This window comes from Scaptodrosophila lebanonensis, unplaced genomic scaffold, assembly GCF_003285725.1.
Source record: "Scaptodrosophila lebanonensis strain 11010-0011.00,11010-0021.00 unplaced genomic scaffold, SlebRS2 tig00000089-arrow-pilon, whole genome shotgun sequence".
In the NCBI taxonomy this organism is placed as follows: domain Eukaryota; kingdom Metazoa; phylum Arthropoda; class Insecta; order Diptera; family Drosophilidae; genus Scaptodrosophila; species Scaptodrosophila lebanonensis.
In genome coordinates this window covers 2,661,610-2,677,453 of record NW_022060565.1, presented here as the reverse complement: position 1 = coordinate 2,677,453, position 15,844 = coordinate 2,661,610, and the positions used below count along the sequence as shown (strand labels likewise).

Genomic DNA, 15,844 nt, shown 5'->3' with positions numbered 1-15,844 from the left:
TGGCTCATCAGTCAAAAGTTTCTGAAGATTAGACCTAATAATCTCGTAATTTATACATCTGCTGTGGACGTGCATCGTCTCAACTGAACATCCGCAGTGGTTGCGCTCTCTGTTAACCTTTCTCTCTCTACCACACCTCCAAAAAAATAAATCAAAATTAATGTAAATTTTATTTTTAATTATCTCCCATATATACTTTTAATCGGACTGTTCTTGATGCATAGAAATTGACGAACAGACACGTCCATTCAACAAATGGGCTCGTCGGTCAGATCACAATAGTGTAAAATCAGAGTAAAGCTATATCCAATAATATGATAGATCTGTCCAAAATTCCAAAATACTTTCAATCATTCATTAATTTCATAACATGAAGCAGAAGGTTTTAATAGTGACACTTTCTATACACAAACAGGTTTAAAAGGCATTTTAAGCCGTGAACCAAAGCGACTTTGGATCACTGCTCATAGGTACATACATCTAGGCGCTACAGACTAATCGTACACTCTAGAAGTCTATTTGGCTTGCTTGCGCCTGTGCTTTCCTTTTTTTCCATAGTCCACCTGACTGACCAACAAGGGATCGTTGGTTTGCCGCTCGAAGGCAGCCTTGGCGCTGGACATGCGTGGCCGCTTGCTGACCGTCGCCGCATCGTGTGTGACGGTTGTGTTGACGCAGTGTTTCAGTACCTTGGGCACGATGTATTCGGGCACCTGCGTGAGATGAGATTGCACCTTGACGGTGCGCAGGGGCTTATCGTGTCGTAACGCCTGCAGATCCCGCTTGTTCTCCTCGAAGAAACTCTTCAGTTTTTCACAGTTGAGGATCTCGGTCTTGATCTCTCGCATACGTGTATCGTGAACGGCAACGCGTGAGGCCGCACGCCAACAGTCTTGAGCACGATAGCGAAATCCCTCAACTTCCTCCATTTTAAATTTATAGTTCCTAAAGGGTAAACCAATAACAGGGTTAGTCTGATGACAGTGGTGCAGTTTTTGTTGAATTACTCACTTGATCACCTGCACGTTCTGCAAAGCGAAAGTCTCGCGCAACTTATCCTCTACGGCATCGTTGACAGCCGCCTCTTTAATGCTGACCAGCGACAGTACGGATCCCTTGTTGTTGCCACGCGCCGTGCGACCAGCTCGATGTATATAGGAAGTGACATCGGGTGGAAAATCAAAGTTGATGACATTATTGACGCACTGGAAGTCAATGCCACGCGAGGCGCTCGATTCGAAGTCGTTGCGGGGCTTGTGCTTCTTGTTCTTCAGACCGGGTTGCTCAAGCATTTGTTCGTCAGAGGCAATAATGATGTCGTAGGTGCCCTTGTTGAACTGACTGATGGTATGAATGCGTATATTGGCCGGCAGTTCAGAGTTGAGCACGCAGGCGCGTATGCCGACCTGCTCCAGAAAAATCCTCACCCTGTAACATAAATTTAAAAGGCTTTAGTGAAAGCAGCAAGAAGTATTGTATTAAGAGCTGCCGCTTGTTGTTATAACCATCAGCGAGAAGATTAGTCGACTGGTCATGCGTGCGCCAACTGTTGCCAGCTGCGCACTCCGTTAACAAGCATTTGACATCATGTGGCATTTTAATTTGGTTATTAACTTAAAATTTGCTAGGGTTATAGGACCGTACTCACTTGTAGCAGCGATCCACATTGTTCACAAATATAATGCTCTTGCCGCGAATGAGACGCAGCTTCAGCAACGCGAATAATATGGCTGGCTTGTCGTTCTCTTCGGCCAAGATGCGCTGATGCGTCAATTGCTCTTGCGACACCAGTTCTGGCTCCTCCAACTTCAGTGTGACGGCATTGTGCAAACAGAGCCCTTTCATGCGCGCAACATCATCGGTGATAGTGGCCGAGACAAGTACTGCCTGGTAAATGGGCGGAAGGTATTTGATCAGGCGTTTGAAGTCCTTCTCGTAGCCGAAGGCAAATATTAGATCTGCCTCGTCTACCACTAGCGTTTCTATCTTTTTAAGATCAACAACGCCGCCGGCTTCTGCATGCGCAAGTATTTTGGCTGGCGTCGATACCACAATGTCTGGTCGCTCCGCGAGTGCATGACGCTGAGTAACGGCATCTGTGGAGCTGCCAGCTATGTCTGCAACTCGTATAACATTGCCACAAGATTCAGCTAGCTGTTCGATGATGATACGCGACTGTCGGCACAACTCCTTGGTGGGCGCCAGCACCAATGCACTCACGCATTGCTCGCTGGCATTAAGCTTAGAGTTAAGAATTTTCTGTAGAAGCGGCAACGCATATGTGCCTGTCTTGCCAGAACCAGTGCGCGCACGCACTACGACATCCTTGCCCTCTAACAGGAGCGGTATTGCCGTCGACTGTATAAGCGTCGGTTCCTTCCATCCGAGGTCCGCAATGGCCTAACAAATAAAATAAATTTCTGTTAGTTGTGTTCTTCCTTATCCCACAGAGCTTTATTTACCTTAAGAATACGCGGGTCCAATTCCAGTTCATGGAACTGCAACAGTTTGCCTTCTGCGCTCATGATCAGCGATGAAATTATAATTGCGTGCTACAAAGGCACCAAGAACCGCACACACGCGTTTTCGCCCCTAAAGCAAAAAGGCCGTCGTTTAGTGTTGCAAAACGCAGCTACAATTTCTCGAAATGTGAGTCGTGATGAAGAAGGTAAGAAGATGCGTGATTCAATGTACATATGACCATAAGTGTGTTTACAGCAGGGACTGCAAAAAATGATTATTTTATTTTTTAATCGAACAAAATTATTTCCTTATAGAAACATTGAGAGAATAAGAAATAAACCAATATTCTTATGACTTTTGATGGAAAATATAACACAAAGAAATGTGACCGCCCAACAAAACATGAATAATGTTCGATGTTTGGACAAACATCGATGGATCGACGATGCATCGTTAGCAAAAAAACCATCGGAAAACATCAATGCATAGTGGTCAAAACATCGTCGATGTTCGACATATCGATGTTTACTATCATGAATTGTACGACCAATATGTAATTTGAGTGTTTACCCAACACTGTCACTTCCAAAAGGGCACGCATCGTATAACATCGCATGCGCCCTATCAAACACTGGCAATCCAACACGTGCGGTTGTTGCGCTTCGTGATATTAATATTTACATTTTCAAGTTTAAGTTTGGCAGTATTTAATTCAAATCTAAATGGAAAGAGAGGAGAAAAAACGCGCTCGCCAAGTTCTGTCAGAGAGCATTGACAGGTTTTTGGAGGAGCATGCTTCAGACATGGCGGTGCAGGCAGAGAGCTTTGCTACAGAATGTTGTGGCCAGATATTAAATGATTTCGACGAACAAACACATGAGGCGTGGATAGTGCAGATTCCAAGAGGAATGGATCCCAGTAGTCTTGCTGGTAAGCGCATCAAAGTTCCAGGACGCCGCACATTTGACAACATTCAGGTGCGCTCTGCAATCTACTCCCAGCCATTACGCTCAGCAATTGGTTATGTGAATCCCAAAGAGAAATACAAACTCTGCGCATTGCCCTTGTCCGGTTCTATAGTGCTGAGTAATCAACAGGATATGGAAGAACCACAAAAGCAGGAGCCAGATACGTTCCCAGAGGCTGGAGAACCGCCGACATTCAATGTGATCGTTTCCCATCCATTATTTGGCCGCGATTACAAAAAGCGCATTGAGGTGCCCAAAAAAATAGCTAAAGTTCTACGCGAAGCAGACCAAACAAGTGCAAAGTGTACGGCACAATTAAGACGCACAGCTAACTACTACAAAACTCGCAACGCACTGCAGACCACCACAAAGACTCTGAAGCAAAAAGAAATCGCCATTCGAAAAACGGTAGTCACAGGTGTGTCTCCAAATCTTAATCAAACATATGATAGCTTCAACGGGGGAGAGTATGAGACGGAGAAAGACGTGGATAATATCTTAAGCCTCATAGGTGACAGCGATGACGATGTTGTGGTAAAAAATGAGCCCGATTCGCCTCCCAGTAAGAAAATTAAAAAACACAAGGCCGAAAAAAAATCAGCGGTTATAGTTTGACAGCCCATAAGGAACCGCAAGTGTAGTAGCGGTTTGCTATCAATTCCAATAAAGGGTTGAGAAGTAGATAGACAGCAATTAGATATAAAAGATAATTAAGGTTTACTCTGGAAATGTAAATCTTATTTTATAATAAAAGGCCTTATATTTAAGTAGTTCTTGTATTGGCTTAAAGTTGCTTGCATTGAGTCGGTTTTCATCGGAATTTGTTGGTAAATTATTTATTTACATTACTGTATCGTAGATCAAATCATAAATTGCAATGGTAATTTATAGACAAAGCAAATAAATGTACATAGTATAACAAACATTCAAGTTTGAAATGTGTGTATATAAATGTTGTTTTGAGAATTTGCTCTAATTTATTAAGTTAGGCAACACTGTTTCGATTTGACCAAAATTCAATTCAGATGTTATGGTATTCGCTTCGGTCGCTTACATTAGTTCCGTTTAATATGCCATTACATTTAATTTAGGCACCCTACCACGAATATGAGAACTTGAGGACGCGCCTACCAAAATAGACGACTGGCAAACAACGTGACCTAAGAAAAAAAAAACAAGACGCTGACATCCGGCAAACCAAATCCGGAGAAGGAACCATGAACGCGTTACGTGGTTATATACGCGAGGGAATCAATGTGGCCTGCATTATGGGCGCAGGCGATATGCTTGCTCAGATGGGCATACAGAAGAAATCGATTAGTGAGTGGGACGCTGGACGCACAATTCGCTTCAGTGCTTTGGGGCTGCTGCTGGTGGGTCCCGTAATGCGCAAGTGGTATGGTACATTAGAGACGTTGGTAAAAAAGGATCAGCCGCCTATAATGCGAGGTATTAAGAAGATGCTTTGGGACCAGGTTTGTTTTGCGCCGCCTTTTACACTGGCATTATCGTTTTTGGTCCCGTTCGTAAACGGTGAAAACACCGATGTCATTATTGAACGCATCAAGGACAAATATTTCTTCATCTTAAGCCGGAATTACATGCTCTGGCCGCCATCGCAGATCATCAATTTCACATTCGTGCCCCTGAACTACCAGGTGATATTTGTGCAGTGTATTGCACTCCTATGGAATTGTTATCTAGCTCTAATACTCAACAAGGATTAGAGAGGTACATCAGCCAGATCAGCACTAGCACGTGGAACAAATACATATGTGTGTACATACAGTGACGAACAAAATTATTGGCACAGTTGGCATGTCTGACTTTCGCACAGTGTTTCTCCATGAAATATGGTGATATTTAAATAAAACAAATTTTATTCATATACATTGATCAATTTCCTACTAAAATTACTTTATTTCATTCATTTATAATTTTCCATTAATTTAAGAAAATTAAAAATATAAAAAAACAGCCGTTTTCGCCTGAACAAAATTATTGGCACACTTAACCAAAAATACTTAAAATTAACATAAATAACCGTTTTTAAACATAAATTAATATTTTGTGGCTAAGCCCTTATGTTTAATGACTGCTTCCAAGCGTCTGGGCATCGAAGAAACCAAACTTTGAGTGGTTTCTGATCCAATATTGCGCCACTCCTCCACCAGTGCCACCTTCAGCTCGGCCTTTGTAGATATAGCGCGTTTTTTTACACGTCTATCTAATTCTTCCCACAAATGTTCGATGGGGTTTAGATCTGGAGATTGGGGCGGATGCGGCAAAGTATGTTTTACATGATGTGCAAGCCACATGCGCACATCATAAGCCGTATGCTTTGGGTCATTGTCGTGTTGAACCGTGAATGTGGCTGGTATGTTCAACTTTTCGGCAATTTTTTAAAGATTTCTCTTAAGGATATCTAAATAATACTTTTTGTCCATAGTTCCTTCTATAAATTCAAGTTCGCCAACACCACCAGCGGACATGCAGCCCCACACAATGACGCCTCCACCACCATGCTTTACAGACAAAGCGATGTTTTTTTTTTTTTCCAGTTCCGTATTAGGCTTTCTCCAAACAGTTTGGCGGCCATCAGATTGAAAAATGTTGAATTTACTTTCATCGGAAAAGATGACATTGTTCCAAAAGTCCATCGGCTTACTCAAATATTCGTTTGCATAGGCTAAGCGCTTCTTCTGGTTGACTTTTGAAATAAGTGGTTTTCTTCTAGCAACACGGCACTTGTATTTAGCTTTGTGCAGTGTCTTCCGAACCGTAATCGGGTGAATATCTTTTCCAAATTCATTTTTAACCTCAGCTGCAATCTGTGTTGAAGAGATTTTTGGGTTCACCTTCACCTTCCTGATGATCTCGGTACGTTCCCGGTCGGTCAAAGCCTTGGGTCGACCAGTGTTCTTAGCACTCTCCAATGTTAAGGCTCCTTTAAAACGCTGGACAATGCTCTGAATGGTAAACCGGCTTCTATCCATAATTTCTCCAATCTCAGCATATGATTTGCCTTGATTATGCAAATACAAAATTATTTTCCGCTGAGATTCAGTGGTTTCCTTTTGTTTGCCGCTCATTTTGTTAAAATCTTAGAGATTTTGCTTATAAAAAGGCACTGCGTGGTTTTTAACTCAAACATTTACAACTATGTCATTCCAAATATAAACATAACGGGGTTTTGAAAAAAAATTTTGCCATATTGTTGAAATTTTGAAAATATAGTTCAATATTACCCAAGTGTGCCAATAATTTTGTTCAGGCGAAAACGGCTGTTTTTATATATTTTTAATTTTCTTAAATTAATGGAAAATTATAAATGAATGAAATAAAGTAATTTTAGTAGGAAATTGATCAATGTATATGAATAAAATTTGTTTTATTTAAATATTACCATATTTCATGGAGAAACACTGTGCGAAAGTCAGACATGCCAACTGTGCCAATAATTTTGTTCGTCACTGTATGTATGTACCAGCTGCTAGTTGATAATTTTACGTGGGTGTGTGTACATGAAGGTGTGCGTTGGCATTCAGTAACCCTGAACTAGCCTCAGTGACACAGGCAAATTTTGTTAAAGCCAAATATTGAAGTGAATAAAAACTTCCAGTTTTATCATCCTTAAAAACTCGCAATTGATGATTTATTAAAACACATAAATAAGTTTGTATTTCAAGTACAGCGCGGTTCGTGCGTAGTGAATGGCATTTAACCGCCAGTGCGTGCACATTACAATTTCGTATAAGCTTGTAGTGTACACACTGCAAACTGCGGGAGATTTGCAAATTGCCGTATTTTTCTTGTAATCCTTGCCACAATTATTTGGCATGGCGCATACACGTGAGATTCTGACATTTCAATTCGGTACCTATGCGAATTACGTGGGTGCCCATTTCTGGAACCAACAAGTAAGCTTCAAAGCCGTCAATGAAATGCATCTGTTCTCATCTTGTTTGTTCCCCTAGGAGGCAAATTTTGTTTACGATGGCCAAGGCGAGGTCGACGAACAAGGCTTACCGAATAATGACATTCTGTACAGAGAGGGTCAAAATGATCAGAACCAATCCACATATACACCCCGCCTTCTGTCTGTTGACTTGGCCGGCACATTAGCTCATTTGCCACTTGCCGGTGAACTTTATGGTGATTTTATTCAGCGCAAGCGGGACGAGCTGGACGCGTCCGGTGATGGGGTAGAGAGCACCAAAAAGGCGCTGGAGGCCAATCAGCTCTCAACTAGCGGAAAGGTGGAAGTGCGTGAGGAACCGCCAACGCCCATGTCCGAGTACCAGCGCGACCTCTTAATGGGCGCGGTTAACACGCTTGATAGGGATTACAAACTGGCCGAAACCTGTCGAACCTGGGCGGATTTTCTTTACGCACGATATCACCCGCGTACGCTTAACGTGCTGCATCAATACACAAGCAATCCGGATTTGCAGGCGCTTGGCACGCATACCGCCGGAGCTGAGCTGTGGTCTTCATCTTTTGAGGAAGACTTTTGTGATCGCATACGTCTTTACGTGGAGGAGTGTGATGGGCTGCAGGGCTTCCAGCTGCTTTTCGACATTGACGACGGCTTCAGCGGGCTGGCCACCAAATGCTTGGAGCACTTGAACGATGAATATAGCCGTGCGAGCTTCGTGGTGCCATTGCATTATCCCCGCAACTTATCCTATGCACAAGCAGGTAAATGGCAGTAATACAAGTTTAATCTGAAATGTAGCTGACTGCTAACGCTTCTGCTATCCACAGATACCCGCACCTCCCACAACATTCGCGTGGTCAACGCCGTGCTAAGCTACAATCATTTGAGCGACTATGCCACAATGTTTACTCCACTTTCCACACTGGAGAGCATTTGGCGCAACAACACGCTGAAGTCGCGTCACATGCCCGGCCTGCACTGGCAAGCGGACAATCTCTATCAAACGTCGGCTGTGCTGGGATCCTATCTTGACACCATTTCGCTAAGCTATCGCATGCGCCAGACACCCGAGACGCTGCTCCGCTTTTGTGACCGCGTAGGTGTGGCCGGTCGCAAGCTGACAGCAGCTGCGTTTGCCTTGCCCTTGGACATGCTGGACAAGCAGGATCTCATTGAGTGCCTCGACCAACGTGGTGGGAAGCCATTACTTACCCAAATAACGCCCCAATGTGAGCCAGGTACAGCACATGTCGTTCAGTCAGTTGTGGCGCGCGGAATTCCCGTTTCGCGTCTTAAGCGCCCTCCCGAACAGGCAGGTGAACAGCTTCGTATGGCCGCCTATAACTGCGGCAGCATATCCCAGATGCTTCAGCTCTATTATCAGTGTGCCTACCATAACAGCCTGTCCAATGTCATATCAACAGTGCTACCTATTAAAACGCAGTTGCCGTTTCCCTACGAACTCTTTGACAAAAACGTTAACATCGATGGGTACAAGCTGCCAGGTGAGGCGCAACGTGATGCTGGCACCCGGGTGGCCAGTGCACCCGCGTTGGGTGCCCTCCAGAGTTCCAGCCGATTGGGTGAGCACATCGACGCACTTCACGCGCAGACACATCGCGTTCAACTTGCCAAGCTGCAGAGCTACTCGCAGGCGGGCCTGGAGCGTGAGGAGTACGAGACGGCGTTGGAACATCTTCTCGAATTTAGAGATAACTACTCAGATTCGCAGTATTTGTAAATTAAGGGACAACAGAACATGAAAATTGTGATCGTTATACGTCCAAAGGACGGCGGCCATTTGTGATTTAAAGAATGTAACTAAATAAAGCAAATAGTAGCGATGAACTTATGACATTTTAATGATACCAAGGACATTGTGAAATGTTGACTAATAGGCGTAGTAAATCATTTGTAAAATAATCAATACAAGTACAGAAACTAAAACCTAATTTAAAAACTCTAGGATAGCTTTCCCATCTAAGCATTATATTCTTTTGCCTGCAACATTGGCCATTATTACTGTTCTGATTATAAATCGTATTCGTTCAGCTTAGAAATTTTTATACAGCCTGTACCCAAAGAGTAAAAGGGTATACTAGTTTTGTGCGTATATATAGCCAAACTTGGTATCCAGATTCTCCTAAGTCCGAGAAAGGACGAGTTTGTGTTTTTTTCCCTCCATTTTTTGAAATTTTGTACTTAGATTTGGCAAATACCTCGAGTCAGTGATACCGAGTCCGTATGTCAAGTTTCATTACGATAGGGTAGTTATGAAGAAAGTTATACCCATAAATATTCTCTCTGCCGACGCTCTGCCCAAGCTCTGCCCGCCCCTGTTTTTGTTGCTGCTTTGACATAATTATGTAATGCACACTTACATACATATGTACAAGTACACAAACACGCATAGACACGATTCTGATGTATGTAAATGTGTGTATGCATGTATTGAATATTTTATACTTAATTTAATTAATTAAATTTATTTAATATACATATATATTCGTATAATCGCCTCTCAGAGCCTATGAGATCTAGGGACACCAAATGTTAGTCCCTTATATGAATACACAGATCGTGAGCATTTTGGAATTTCAGAAAATACCTTCAGTTAATGATTATGAGCCCGTATGCCAAGTGTCATTATGATAGGCCGATTTAACAGGAAGTTATAGCCATATATGTATATACAGTAAAAACTCCTTAATGGACACCTCGTTTATCCGCATACTCTCTTCGGCGGATACTTTTTCTAAAACATTCGAACGGTGTATAAAGTATTTAAGTATCCTTTTAAGCGGACACTCCCATTGGGCGGACAAAAATTGGCCGACCGTGAGTGTCCGGCCAAAAGAGTTTTCACTTCTTCCCGGCATATTGCTGGGACTAGCCTTGTACAAGTATGTACATATGTACATATGTATCTAGAAATCAGTCTTTATATTGTGTCTATAGCTCTATGTTTATTTGCATAGAAATCAGTTTTTAATGCTCACCAAACGGACAACCCCAACCACTTGACGCAATCAACGACTCCGACTACGTGCCGGTCAGTATGGGTTTGTTTAACCTTTCCTTGTCCGCCACTTAAGGCAGCCCGTATCCGAAAAAGGTATGCGAAGGTCGGTTGGTCGGTCAGTCAGGTGGGCAGTTTGGACAAACGGACCAATGGGCAGATGGACGAGCTGTGAAGAGCGTTTACACAAAGTTTTCGTTTTCCTAATTTATTCGAAAATTTATCGCCAATAAAGCGGCAGTAATTGAAATCTCAACAGGAGTAAATCACAATTTTATGGACTGCCGCTACTGAGCCGCTACTCAAGTCCTTTGCCCTGCCTCCGCCCACCGCCCTGTCTCGAATCACGTGCGCGCCGACGGCGTCCGCGCTCGTGCAAAAGGCAGGCCACGAATCGTTGCAAAACAAAGAGTATAACCAAATAGGTGGGCCTCACAATATGATGAGGTTAATAATTCTGCTGTGTGCTTAGCCCTGGCGACTGTGTGGGGCAAGGGTCAAGTCAGTTTTGGGTCCCACATTGTTGTGCAAATTAAATTTCAATTTGATTGGCACACTTTTTGGGCTTAAAGCGCCGCCGTCTTGCCCATTGCCAGGCGGTTAGCTCGCCGGAGGCAGCAGCAGCAGCAGCAACAGCAACAGCTGCCGCAAAAGGGGGCACCAACACGGCACAGGGATGTTCGAAGTCCTTGGAGTCGGACCTGGAGATGTACTTGAAATTAAAATTACGTCAACGACTTTAATGCAAGATGTGCGTGGAATTTGAAATTGAATTTCTACCAAATATGGTTAATTTCCTTTTTTTGTACCACGGTATATTTATATTCTGAGTTCTAAAAATGTTGTTTTCGTTATTAAATTTGCGCCCGGCTGGCAGCCCGTTTGGTTGCCCATTTGTGAACGCGCAGCTCCACTTCTCTCATTTGGATTAAGCGCAGGGGAAGTACAGCCAAGTAGCGCCTAAAATATATGTATCTGTTGTTGTCTTTAATATGCTGTCGGATTTGGTCAACAAAACCCAAACTATTTTATGCAGATATTTTTGAATAAATACTATTTGAAGACAGTAGTAGATGGACACCAATTAATTTGGGTTTCCTTCTTAATAAAGGCATGTTGTGTTCTTGATTTAAATTGCAATTTATATAATAGCAACTTAATTTCGACTGCTACCTTAATGTCTTTATGGGAGTAGAAAAGCTGACTGATTTGGTTACAAGCCACTGAGTCCAGAGTGCTGTAATTATGACACGAGAACATTTTTCGGAACAAGTGGGACCATGGATTACTGAGGCAAGTAACTACTGGTAGCTAGTGCGGTAGTTCTACAAGTATAGAGACCGACAATCTATTTGGGAATCGGGTAAAACAAGCACTTAGAATTGTCATTTGAGAAATATCGCTTATTCGAGAAGATTTTGGAAGGTCGTAAAGTGGTTATACTTCTAACCTGGTTAAACTTTAAAAGAAAGCCCCTCTCAAATATGTTCAAATCTCTTTTAAACAGTTCCTTAAATGTTTATTTATTTATTTTATTATTATCAATGTTCATTTCAAATATTTTATTTTATCCTAATCGTGATCATAAATAAACATAAATATTTAATCGATTATATGGGCATTTAAACTTTAAAAGAAAGCCCCTCACAAATATGTTAAAATTTCTTTTAAACAGTTCTTTAAATAGCTTATTCATTATTTATTTATTTTATTATTATCAATGTTCATTTCAAATATTTTATTTTGTCCTAATCGCGATCATAAATAAACATAAATATTTAATCGATTATATGGGCATTTAAACTTTAAAAGAAATATGTTAAAATTTCTTTTAAACAGTTCTTTAAATAGCTTATTCATTATTTATTTATTTTATTATTATCAATGTTCATTTCAAATATTTTATTTTGTCCTAATCGTGATCATAAATAAACATAAATAAATAATCGACTATATGGACATTTAAACTTTAAAAGAAAGCCCCTCACAAATATGTTAAAATTTCTTTTAATCAGTTCTTTATATAGTTTATTTATTTTTATTTATTTTATTATTATCAATGTTCATTTCAAATATTTTATTTTGTCCTAATCGTGATCATAAATATACATAAATATTTAATCGATTATATGGGCATTTAAACTTTAAAAGAAATATGTTAAAATTTCTTTTAACCAGTTCTTTAAATAGCTTATTCATTATTTATTTATTTTATTATTATCAATGTTCATTTCAAATATTTTATTTTGTCCTAATCGTGATCATAAATAAACATAAATAAATAATCGACTATATGTGCATTTAAACTTTAAAAGAAAGCCCCTCACAAATATGTTAAAATTTCTTTTAATCAGTTTTTTATATAGTTTATTTTTTATTTATTTTTTTTATTATCAATGTTCATTTCAAATATTTTATTTTGTCCTAATCGTGATCATAAATAAACATAAATAAATAATCGACTATATGTGCATTTAAACTTTAAAAGAAAGCCCCTCACAAATATGTTAAAAATTCTTCTAATCAGTTCTTTAAATAGTTTTTTTATTATTTATTTATTTTATTATTATCAATCTTCATTTCAAATATTTTATTCGTCCTAATCGTGATCATAAATAAACTTAAATAAATAGTCGATTATAGGGGCATGTACCCGTAGCTGATAAGGTTGCATCTGCATTGATGAATAGGATCTTAGCGTGTTCTTGTTGTTGTTGGTTGGAGCGCTCGCCTCATTCGGAATGTTTTTCCATAGCCAAAGGGTCGCTTAGGCCGCGTACTCAAATAATAGATGCCACGTTTTGGAACCGCTGGCTCCCCACCCATATAGGCCTGCGCTTCGCATTCCTCATGGCCACAGCTACATTTCTGTTCCACTATGCTCTTAAAGTTCTTGCACCTGAAGCCGCCAAAAGCCTTATCGTCGTGCAGTGATTCGACAAAGTAGTAGAGGGAGCTGAAATGGTCACACACAAAGTCCGGTTCCATGGCGGTTGCGTTGGGGCAGTGGGGCTGCCCTAGTCCCCAGTTGGGGAAAAATGTGGCATGTGCCAAATGTGCTCCTCTATAGCCGAAGAAGCTCAGGTCTGTTTGAATGGATTCCACATACATGGCGTCGCTGGGCGCCAAATGCCAGGTCTCATTCAAATGGTTGAGTATGGGCCCGGCACTGTCTAGGGCGAAGATTGCGCCATATCTATCTGGTCGAAGACGCTTGCCAGCTATCCCAGCCAAGTGGCAGCCCAAGCTGTGGCCAATCAGGTACATTTTCGAGTACGGCACACCCGTTTCGGTGTGCAGGAAGCGGGCGAAATCGTTGATCTGGTCGGCCATTTCGAAGAGCTCCGCTATGACCCGAAAGTAATTGATGTCCAGGGAGTAGTCGCTCCAGTCGACCAGCACCACATTAAAGTTTCCTTTGTATAGATAGGCATCCTTTATAGCAGCATTGGAGCATGTCCTTGTCTGTCCATTCCAGCCATGAATGCTAAACCTGCAGTTGGAACATTTGAGCCTGCATCGCTTCAATAGCTCTGACCAGTTCACCCACTTACCGTACCGGCCAGGCAGCATCGAAGTTCGAGCCAGTTAGCCGTGACCTGTCGCCAGTTCGCAAAACCTGGTGATCATGTGGATTTTTTCGCGTGTACAACTCGAAGCGAAGCATTCGCTTGTACGGAAGTGATGCGAAGGGCTCGAGTAGTTGACGCGCCTTCTTTTGAATCAGTCCTGCGATGAACTCAATGGTAAACGGTTCGCAGTCTCCCAACCGGTTTCGATAGCTGCTACTGGCATACTTGATGTGTGCTGTGGTGCGGGTGCAAGAGAAATTTTCAGCTAATTGCTTTGCATGTAACTGTAAGATGGCTTGCCTGCTCCGTTCACGATTGGCAGCTAGCCCATACGCATTAATTATTATTGTATTTTTATTTATTCGCTCACCTATAAGCAGCACCACCAGCAGGCACTTGCAGATCTTTTGTTGCATTTTGTATAATTCTGCTACTGGCAGCCGGGCTCTTGTGTGCTTCCAGATGCAGATCCTGCGCACTACTATCTCGGTCTTGGCACGAGTCCCTAGCATTTATAGGTTCTAAAAGCTGTTGACTGGCAGCCGTGATTCTGCATTTTTACACGATCCTCTTTAAATTTTATTGTACCCCATCCGGACTGGTTGCCGACTTGGTAGTTTTCCTAAAGTGCGACCTGTTTGTTCTTACCTTAACGTATATTTTTAGAATTTTTTTCCAGCTTCACTGCCGTAGGTGCCACATGCCTCCCACTTCTCCTTTTATTTTTCAAAAACAATAACATACGCATTACCATACATACTCGTGTACTAAGTATGCAATTTTGCTTACAATCGGCTTTTTAGCTGCGGACAATAAAAAACAGCCGAGCCGTTTACATTTTTCCATAGGCATGGCCATACAATTTGTTAATTGCAGATTTAATGCCGACTTGGGGAATGGCAGCCAATGACCTTCACACTTACTTCAGAACATATGACGTCTTTAAAAATTTTAAATAAAAATACTATACATATGTATATATAGCACTTATAATTTATGCTGAGGTCCCTTGTTTCATTTGGCTTCCTTAATTTTTTGTGAGAATTTTAAGAAATCATTACATTTACATAACCATCAAATGACTTTTTATCTGATTTATTTATTTACTAATGCTAGCTCTAAGTTAAAACAACAGTGTTTGAATAGCTATGACTATCAGGATCTTAAGCTTAACTTTTTATCTGTTATGCGCATGTTTTAGCAAAGTTGCGCGGACTGGAATTTTTTCGATGCTGCATTTAAAACAGTTTTAATGTCATGGCCGCATTACCGTTACTTTCGCGTATTCTGTTTTGTTCGCAATTTTCGCAGCTTTGGAACTGTGCGAGGCCCGATTAAAAACAATTCCGCCTTTCTTGTGCAGAGCTTTTTGTGATCGTAAAGTCAAGTCGATGTAACTATTAAAATGTTGCTCTAAATAAATCAAATAGCCCCCGCACGACTACTTTATAATACACATTAATCGAGTATGCTAAAACATCAGATTATGGGGCGGCACTTTGAAATACTCATAAAAACAATTTGTGAATATATCATAATAAACAAAAAAGTTGTTGGTACTAAGCTTTATATTCTAAAGCTATGCAGGCTATATTAAACATAGAACTGTATATGGTATTTAATAATCTTACTCTGCTTATGTATAAGACTAGTCTACATACTAAGTTCGGTGTCATTAGATGTTTTGGTTCATAAGAACTCAGTGTTCATACAGACAGACAGAAGGACAGACGGACAAGTCTGATATGTATGTCAAAAGTTTATTATTGGGATCAGTAATTTTTGCAAATAGATCACTTGCCTCAACCCGCATATGTTTAAAAACATTTTATCGCTGTAAACCTGACTTGTGTAATTGTTTTTAATGCTAAATATAAAGACA

At 41.1% G+C, this 15,844-nt stretch overlaps 5 protein-coding genes and 1 non-coding gene across 6 annotated transcripts; 3 read left to right on the top strand and 3 right to left on the bottom strand.

Annotated features, from left to right (window-relative positions):
- Positions 1–357: 357 nt before the first annotated feature.
- Positions 358–2,603, bottom strand: LOC115626718 (probable ATP-dependent RNA helicase DDX56). Its single transcript, XM_030522162.1, has 4 exons — positions 2,463–2,603; positions 1,649–2,400; positions 1,012–1,428; positions 358–945 (listed from the first exon to the last, which is right to left on the bottom strand). Exons 1-4 carry the CDS (start codon positions 2,523–2,525, stop codon positions 516–518), a joined length of 1,662 nt encoding a protein of 553 aa, XP_030378022.1. The 5' UTR covers positions 2,526–2,603; the 3' UTR covers positions 358–515.
- Positions 1,504–1,594, bottom strand: LOC115627044. The gene has a single exon (XR_003995642.1). It is a non-coding gene; the product is annotated as a small nucleolar RNA Z30a (small nucleolar RNA).
- Positions 2,604–3,121: 518 nt separating the features above from the next.
- Positions 3,122–4,201, top strand: LOC115626839. Its single transcript, XM_030522324.1, has one exon. It carries the CDS (start codon positions 3,186–3,188, stop codon positions 4,044–4,046), a length of 861 nt encoding a protein of 286 aa, XP_030378184.1. The 5' UTR covers positions 3,122–3,185; the 3' UTR covers positions 4,047–4,201.
- A 315-nt stretch (positions 4,202–4,516) lies between these two features.
- LOC115626883 (mpv17-like protein) lies at positions 4,517–5,344 on the top strand. The gene has a single exon (XM_030522393.1). The coding sequence runs from the start codon at positions 4,649–4,651 to the stop codon at positions 5,156–5,158; it is 510 nt and encodes a 169-aa protein (XP_030378253.1). The 5' UTR covers positions 4,517–4,648; the 3' UTR covers positions 5,159–5,344.
- Positions 5,345–7,004: 1,660 nt separating this feature from the next.
- Positions 7,005–9,219, top strand: LOC115626801 (protein misato). Its single transcript, XM_030522269.1, has 3 exons — positions 7,005–7,351; positions 7,409–8,132; positions 8,199–9,219. Exons 1-3 carry the CDS (start codon positions 7,271–7,273, stop codon positions 9,110–9,112), a joined length of 1,719 nt encoding a protein of 572 aa, XP_030378129.1. The 5' UTR covers positions 7,005–7,270; the 3' UTR covers positions 9,113–9,219.
- Positions 9,220–13,084: 3,865 nt separating this feature from the next.
- Positions 13,085–14,378, bottom strand: LOC115626972 (pancreatic triacylglycerol lipase-like). The gene is made up of 3 exons (XM_030522487.1): positions 14,333–14,378; positions 13,945–14,197; positions 13,085–13,883 (listed from the first exon to the last, which is right to left on the bottom strand). Exons 1-3 carry the CDS (start codon positions 14,376–14,378, stop codon positions 13,085–13,087), a joined length of 1,098 nt encoding a protein of 365 aa, XP_030378347.1.
- Between the last annotated feature and the right edge of the window lie 1,466 nt (positions 14,379–15,844).

Bases quoted from the DNA above. Each gene is read 5' to 3' on its own strand.
- LOC115626972 (XM_030522487.1), bottom strand. From the start codon at position 14,378: ATGCAACAAAAGATCTGCAAGTGCCTGCTGGTGGTGCTGCTTATAG. The intron at 14,198-14,332 runs GTGAGCGAATAA...CCCGCACCACAG, and splicing joins GCTGGTGGTGCTGCTTATAG to CACACATCAAGTATGCCAGT. The intron at 13,884-13,944 runs GTAAGTGGGTGA...TTCCAACTGCAG, and splicing joins GATGCTGCCTGGCCGGTACG to GTTTAGCATTCATGGCTGGA.
- LOC115626839 (XM_030522324.1), top strand. From the start codon at position 3,186: ATGGAAAGAGAGGAGAAAAAACGCGCTCGCCAAGTTCTGTCAGAGAGC.
- LOC115626883 (XM_030522393.1), top strand. From the start codon at position 4,649: ATGAACGCGTTACGTGGTTATATACGCGAGGGAATCAATGTGGCCTGC.
- LOC115626718 (XM_030522162.1), bottom strand. From the start codon at position 2,525: ATGAGCGCAGAAGGCAAACTGTTGCAGTTCCATGAACTGGAATTGGAC. The intron at 2,401-2,462 runs GTAAATAAAGCT...TTTATTTGTTAG, and splicing joins TGGACCCGCGTATTCTTAAG to GCCATTGCGGACCTCGGATG. The intron at 1,429-1,648 runs GTGAGTACGGTC...TTTATGTTACAG, and splicing joins AATGTGGATCGCTGCTACAA to GGTGAGGATTTTTCTGGAGC.
- LOC115626801 (XM_030522269.1), top strand. From the start codon at position 7,271: ATGGCGCATACACGTGAGATTCTGACATTTCAATTCGGTACCTATGCG. The intron at 7,352-7,408 runs GTAAGCTTCAAA...TTGTTCCCCTAG, and splicing joins CCCATTTCTGGAACCAACAA to GAGGCAAATTTTGTTTACGA. The intron at 8,133-8,198 runs GTAAATGGCAGT...TGCTATCCACAG, and splicing joins CTTATCCTATGCACAAGCAG to ATACCCGCACCTCCCACAAC.